General features: G+C 44.6%; 2 protein-coding genes across 2 annotated transcripts in view; one reads left to right on the top strand and one right to left on the bottom strand.

Moving 5' to 3' along the window:
- Positions 1–7,912, top strand: part of T265_02733 (hypothetical protein) — a gene marked incomplete at both ends in the record, with an annotated part of 21,028 nt that overhangs the window by 6,016 nt on the left and 7,100 nt on the right. The gene's annotated exons all lie outside the window — the stretch shown is intronic.
- Positions 265–7,912, bottom strand: part of T265_02734 (hypothetical protein) — a gene marked incomplete at both ends in the record, with an annotated part of 34,199 nt that continues 26,551 nt past the window's right edge. Inside the window, 3 exons of the mRNA XM_009167049.1 lie at positions 265–429; positions 726–773; positions 5,629–5,689. Of these exons, the coding sequence (XP_009165313.1) occupies positions 316–429; positions 726–773; positions 5,629–5,689 (223 nt within the window). The remainder of the gene's footprint in view (positions 430–725; positions 774–5,628; positions 5,690–7,912) is intronic.

Genomic DNA, 7,912 nt, shown 5'->3' with positions numbered 1-7,912 from the left:
TCAGTTTTTTTCATGACAAGATCTCCGTACGGTTGTACAATCCTGGAAGTGTGTACCTCAGAAATAAGCACCAATAAAGATATCTTGATACGGAGACATCTCTAGAGTCCTATCGGAAACTGAAAAGGACGATGTTCCTTCGAGTGAAGAGTGAAGGAATGTGGGGAGCAGACCCATCGTGCGAATGAGCCTGCGGGACAGTAGACCGAATCCAACCTTAAGGTATCTCCTAGAATTATTCGTCAAGAAACTTAGCGTCCACGCCATTCTGGTCACATCTGACGGACCAAGCAAAAAGACAATACATGGGGGGATTCACGAGTGAAAAAGGCAGTAAAGCTTTCCTACCTGTACACGGGTTGTCGCGTTCATCATAGCGGGCCCAGCGGAGTGGTCACCACTAAGAGTTGCCGACCGCACTAGTTTCCCCTGAAATGAAAGGCAAGTAATTATAAAGCGAACATCGATAGACACGTCACTTTCCAGTGTTCAAAGAAAATGCATAAAATGCTGTCTAAATCATGCGGTGTTGGGTAAACATGCCAGGTTGGACATTAACCACAAGACGCCACAACGAAAAAAACGTATCACAGAGTCACTCGAGCTGGACAGTTGCGGAATATTGCGCGGGAAAGAGAGACTAGGTGATGCAAACCGAGGATGGCGTAAGTAGGAACTGAAAAGCATGCCGCTGAGCAATAGAGGCCAAGCAACGCCGAACTTACCACGGCCGCGGGACCAGCCAAGGCCAGTTGAGTAAGACTGGATGGTAGCTGTAGGACAACGTTAATCGCTCAATTAGGCCGCTAAATATTGTGAGAAGAAACCCGGCATAGTCCAGGCGGTCAACTATCGAACATGTTCCACACCAATAACTCCTCCAAACTTCCGTGCTACTAACAACCCCGTATCCCACACAGCAACCAATACTGCAGGTACATAAATGGAGCAAAACTGATGGCACCGAATTCGAACGTCGGCTCTTAGTCAATGAAGCTGACCTGATTACATTTACCGATACAGGCCGAACGCTGTATCCTGTTTTTACGCTAGCCAAACACGTTGACCCCTGCGCGAAATTACTCCACTATATTCACACTGAACACACCAAGAAACAGGATTTCGTGCTAAACCGGTTGCAGATAACACAGGTTGAAGAATGGTCGCCTGGTCCAACATGACGTTTAACTGCCCCTAAACTTTGGGCGCTGATTGCTGTTCCTACAGATGCCATACTATGTTGCACTCACAGTTCGCATTTTAAAAATTTGACTCAAATCAACCGAGTGGTTGATTGTAGTCAGTTACCAGCGAGTCGCATTGCAGGCTATATCAAGTTACACCGTTTTCGTGAGGTACACTGACAGAACAACATACGGTTTGTTGTTACTTCATTTCGCATCCGGCAGTGTCACCCACTTGACCGAAATAACACGGGTGGAAAAACGCTAATACGATGGTGCATCAAAGTAGACCACGGTGTGAAAGAAGTTGTACGCCTGTGACGTCGGAAGATTCAAACTTCTCCGTCACAATCATCTTGAAAATTTCCCATGCAAGAAGATATTCTAACATGGGATCTTTGTTCCTATAATAAAGTAAAGTAAAGTACTGCTTTGCGGTTAACTGTTCACAACCGGGTTCAAACAAGGTTTCCCAGGATTGCATAACCTTTCGTATTAGCAAGATACACCCTGGACACCATCTACCGGAGGGTCCGTGGTCCCAGTTCGAAACCAGGCTTTTCGATTACTCTTCTCAGCGATTTGGCACCTGGTATCACAGCCCTCGTGCTTTTTTCGAGTTTATGGAAGATATGCACCGAAATTGTGTCACAGCTAAAGGACTATCATTACGTCATCATACGGTCGTCCCGCTCACGTCCTGCAGACATTCGTCAGTGATTTTACACACCTCCACATTATTGAGTAAGACTGGATGGTAGCTGTAGGACAACGTTAATCGCTCAATTAGGCCGCTAAATATTGTGAGAAGAAACCCGGCATAGTCCAGGCGGTCAACTATCGAACATGTTCCACACCAATAACTCCTCCAAACTTCCGTGCTACTAACAACCCCGTATCCCACACAGCAACCAATACTGCAGGTACATAAATGGAGCAAAACTGATGGCACCGAATTCGAACGTCGGCTCTTAGTCAATGAAGCTGACCTGATTACATTTACCGATACAGGTCGAACGCTGTATCCTGTTTTTACGCTAGCCAAACACGTTGACCCCTGCGCGAAATTACTCCACTATATTCACACTGAACACACCAAGAAACAGGATTTCGTGCTAAACCGGTTGCAGATAACACAGGTTGAAGAATGGTCGCCTGGTCCAACATGACGTTTAACTGCCCCTAAACTTTGGGCGCTGATTGCTGTTCCTACAGATGCCATACTATGTTGCACTCACAGTTCGCATTTTAAAAATTTGACTCAAATCAACCGAGTGGTTGATTGTAGTCAGTTACCAGCGAGTCGCATTGCAGGCTATATCAAGTTACACCGTTTTCGTGAGGTACACTGACAGAACAACATACGGTTTGTTGTTACTTCATTCCGCATCCGGCAGTGTCACCCACTTGACCGAAATAACACGGGTGGAAAAACGATAATACGATGGTGCATCAAAGTAGACCACGGTGTGAAAGAAGTTGTACGCCTGTGACGTCGGAAGATTCAAACTTCTCCGTCACAATCATCTTGAAAATTTCCCATGCAAGAAGATATTCTAACATGGGATCTTTGTTCCTATAATAAAGTAAAGTAAAGTACTGCTTTGCGGTTAACTGTTCACAACCGGGTTCAAACAAGGTTTCCCAGGATTGCATAATCTTTCGTATTAGCAAGATACACCCTGGACACCATCTACCGGAGGGTCCGTGGTCCCAGTTCGAAACCAGGCTTTTCGATTACTCTTCTCAGCGATTTGGCACCTGGTATCACAGCCCTCGTGCTTTTTTCGAGTTTATGGAAGATATGCACCGAAATTGTGTCACAGCTAAAGGACTATCATTACGTCATCATACGGTCGTCCCGCTCACGTCCTGCAGACATTCGTCAGTGATTTTACACACCTCCACATTATTAAGACGGTCCTAGTGAGGCAGAAAAGGATCTTGAATGGTCTTGACACTATGAAGTGAAAAGGGACGCAAGTTTCCCATAATTTTTCTCAGGATATACTACCGACTCCGTCGCAGATGGGTTCACCTAAACCTACGATCCATAAACAGGGAGTATTTGTTGAAACGTTTAATTATACGCAGAAAAAACAGCTATTTTCAAAAGTGGTGAGTTAGTTCCAGCTCAATTGCTGCCAAAATAAGTGTGTTAGGCGAAATTCCATGCCAAAACAGCCTCCTCCCTGGCAGCTAGGCGCGGCTACGGCCTAACTCACACGTGATTGGTCAGAAGATTGGGCTGCCTGCCGGGCCAGCATGAGGCTGAGTTCCGATTGGTGGATAATGTAGACCCAACAGCCAATCATGTTCCAGTACTTGCTGGTCGTCAGTAGTGTGTCCAGGTGTCTGAATTTCCAAAAGGTTGTCGTTGCGTGCAGTGCAAACAAGACAGGGTTTTTGAGCTGTCTTTGGGCGTCTAAGTTTTGATGTGCCCTTTTGGTTCGTGCTGAAAAAGTTATCTTAGCAGGATTAGGCCGAGAGCTGAGCTCAGACATTACCGTTATCAGAACGTGAGAGCTGAATAGTATCAGTTGCCAAAAATAGAGATTATGATGCATCCAATGCAAACCGCCTGATTAATCTGTCATTATGGCTCCGGAAACAGTACGGTTGTAATTAGGAAAGCGAATGGGGTGGCGAATTTTCCGGTACCATTGGTATTAGGGGTTGGTTAAAGACGAAAGTCACGCACGTTCACCTAAAACTCCCCGCTGGCAACGAAACTATCACTGGACACACTGCATAACTGGAGAGACCAATAGGATTGGATTGCTTGTGACTGTTCTCCTGTAGATCACACATAGACTCCATGAAACAACATGTACGGTATAAGTTTCTCATCAAACTGTCTGATTTTCCCACAAGGCTTTATGATGATGTTGAAAGCCCCCTTGGATAAAATGCCTTCAGTCAGTGTGAGCAAAAACCTCATACGCCCAATAGAAAATTCTTTACTCTCTGTTGCCAACATGCTGAACCACAATGAAAAAAGTGCGGCGGAGTCTTTACTCTATCAGGAGGCCACATTTCACAAGTTCTGATGTACACTGAAATCCAAAGCTTTTAGTAAGATGATTTTGCTGCCAGGTCTAGAACGCCTGATAGTCCAAAACCAGAAAAAAGAGAGGACGAATATTTAACCCCGACGCACCATCAGGCAGTAGTTCTTGCCTTTACGTAAGCACTAACTGTAGGGCGAAAAAAATTCCTGGTGAGGAAGGGACGAATGATACAGATATCTTTCTTGCATTCACGTCAATCGTGCGAATGCAATCATTCCGGTGAGTACATAACAAAAGAAGGAAGCACTGGACTCGAGTCTTGTTCCTTTTGGAGCCCCTTACATATCTTCTGCCACGTGGGGATTTGAACTCCAGACATCTGACTAACGAGGCGAGCACGTCATCACTGGTCTATCAGCACAGACTTGAAACATCTGAATTATAACATCAGAGCGGAAGAACATGTAATGACTTGCCTGGTTTCCCCACGGCCTGAACGATGATGCAGTAATTGTCCCGGTTGTGTTGATCTAACACGAGTGAAACTTAAACCTTTCGGTACAGATTCATCAGACTGAACGCTCCAGAACGGAAAGAGGACGCCTCAGATGAGAGTTTACGTGAATGTGAATTCCACAACTCCAAAAAGCATCCACAACCAATCTCTTTCAAATGTACGAATCTACAGTTGAAGGGCTCTGTCTCATGTTGATGCCGTACTACAGCGGTCCACTGGGCATCATACAACGATAATTCATTGAGTTCCCAGCCTGCGGAAACCCGAAAAGCCATCACAATCGAGAAGAAAGCAATCTGATTCCTCCTAATGTGGAATGGCTACCAGTAAACTGCTAGGCAATATAACATAGATCATCATCATTTATATGTATCGCGACATCTCGAATATCGTAACGACTGAAACGTGAGGCGGCCTGGTGCAGCACATTCGGTTGCCTGGAAACATCACAAACGAGAGATTCAGCTGGGTTCCAGGTGAGTCCAAAGGTCAAACTAGTTTGTAAATGAGTGTGTACATTCGCTAATTTCGTGTAATTTGGTTCCAATTAGAACATAAGGTTGACGGAAACTCGGAAACTGCTCCTACCTAATGAGCCCCAAGAAAGGCGAAACCGGCCGTGAGCTGTCGGGGAGCTTTCAGCAACCTCATGAGTAGTGTACTACAACTCTATAGATCATCATCAGTTCTTACGTTGTTCGCCCAATTAGGTGACGTGTGACGAACCAATAGAACCTTCTGCCTCTGGTTCTAAAGTTTACACATCCGGTAAGCTTGACGCAACTTATGCTGCAAAACCCAGGATGAATTTTTAAACGGCAGTGCAGAATTACGTATCGTCCAGCGTAGTTGAGTTCAACAATGAAAAGGAATATCTGGAAATGACTCAGAGATGGGAGCTTATTTGTAAACCTACCCGAACAGAAGAGTAGGCCACTCCGAGTTTGTCCTCGAACGATTTGAACGCATTCGTTTGCCTGATCGCGGTCATGTAGGGGGGGGGAGAGGATCAAGGGAGCAAATCAGCTGTTCACGCATAACAATGAGAATCTGACCATTCAATAAATACTTAAAAAAATGTAACTGCGATTTGACTTATCTTAACCCTAACTTTGAGGAAATAGTGAAATACATAATGTGAGTTGGTCGTGAGAACAGTTGGGATACAAGAAATGAGATATGTTCAACAAATCAAGGTTACCTAAAATGGGCGAACCGAGGATGTGGTGTAATTCGCAGGCGATGCCAATCAACAAGTTTGTTCATCGTTGGCCACTATCAAATAACCAGGTTTCATCCGCGACACGTAGAGGAGGCAATGTTTAGAAGGAGTTTGGTTGACCCAGTGAGAGGAAGGCTAACGGTTCGAATCCGAACCAGGCATCTGTACTGCTTGGGCAACCTGGTAGTATCCCAGCCTTCGTGCAGCTAGGCACCGAAATGAACTTGTTACAAATGAACGTGTTTACGACAAGCAGAACGATAGCGAATTTTAGGAAAAATCCACGTATTTTTCCGGGTTAACAGAACCATCATTCGGATCTGCCCTCGCTCTGGACAAGCTGGCGAACCTTCGAATTGGCGGCGCCGTGCAATATTAGGATTCTTCTTTTCCCCAAAAACAACGGATGTTTTCATTTCCCACTTTAACAGAAACATGTGTCTGCATCGTTTCTGCGGTGAGAGTAGCTACCTACGACAGCAGCAATTTACTATATTCGTTTTTCCACAGATTTGGAGAATAAATGCAGTCAGTCACAGTATGGGTAATGTATTACTATCGTGCGTCAGTAAAAGGAAGAACGTCTTCGCTGCGGAGTTGTTCATTGCAGGACACCAACTGGACAGTCAGACTATTGGAAAGGGAAGCAAAACTCTCATATGTATCTTGTTTACAAGAACTGAATATCCATCTTTTCCTTGAACGGGTCTTACTAAACTTTCCTGGATATTCATTGACTGTTACTCAAATGCAAGCAAATGCTACAAAGCGACCCTACAAATTCCGTGATAGATCTTACTTTTCAAGAGACGCGAAGCGGATCTACGAGAAAACATACTACTCGCATGCCTCAGCAGTAGTATGCACCGTTACAAAGGTAGTTACTTACAACAGTAGTAATTTACCATATTCGTTCTTCCACGGATTTAGAGAATAAATGCAGTCAGTCATACTATGGGGGGTGCATTACAATCTTGCGTCAAACAGAATAAGAGACAGTGCTGATTGGATGGAGCGTTTGGGTTTAAACATTCGAAAAGAATGCTGATTCGTGCAAGAATCTCTGATAATTTTCATAAAGGAAACTACCCACAAGGTTGCTGAAGACTCGTCGACAGCCCACGACCGGTTTCGCTCTTCCGCTTGGGGCTCATCTGGTAGGCGCAGTCCCCGAGTTTCCGTCAACAACTTTATGTTCTACTTAAACCCAAATTGCACTGTTTTCGAGGAATACACTCATTTGCAAATCAATTTGGAAATCTCTGATAATGTTTCTTCGCTACAGGGAAGGACCTTGCATTCATTCTCGTAATAATGCACAGACAATCCCCAAGAAGGCTGGTTGCATCCAGCTGGGGATGATGACATCATTCATATCATGTTGACCGTCTTGTCAAGTTCCTTAACAGAGGTGATATCATGAAAAACATGGAGGTACGGTTCTGCACACTCTCGATACAACTAGACAGCAGAATGCATCAGTTACCTAGTCGTCAAGTGTGAATTTCACTGCTTAACTAATTACCAATACATTGTTTCTACAGGTTAATAAACTACACCCGGGGTCCCGGTTTTCAGAACTATCTTGGCTGGGATACTCCGTTCCTACCACCATTATTTTTGTATCGGGGCTTACGAAACCGACATTGTGAATGGAACCACAGAATTGAGGTCCAAACGGAACTGTGTTGGCAAAGAACATCAACATCTTCACTGATCACAGGCAAACTCCAGTTGCTTCAGTGTGTTTTAAGCCTGTAGGATGCACCAGGACGCTTTCCCATTCAGCATGTTTTCATGTTTGTGTCTTTAAATAGAAATAGACCTTTTTCATAAAGGAAACTACTCACAAGGTTGCTGAAAACTCGCCGACAGTCTCAGCAACCTTGTGAGTAGTTTCCTTTATGAAAAAGGTCTATTTCTATTTAAAGACACAAACATGAAAACATGCTGAATGGGAAAGCGTCCTGGTGCATCC

This window comes from Opisthorchis viverrini (assembly GCF_000715545.1).
Source record: "Opisthorchis viverrini unplaced genomic scaffold opera_v5_35, whole genome shotgun sequence".
NCBI lineage: Eukaryota > Metazoa > Platyhelminthes > Trematoda > Opisthorchiida > Opisthorchiidae > Opisthorchis > Opisthorchis viverrini.
The sequence above is the reverse complement of the archived record's forward strand: the minus strand, read 5'-3'. Positions and strand labels throughout refer to the sequence as shown.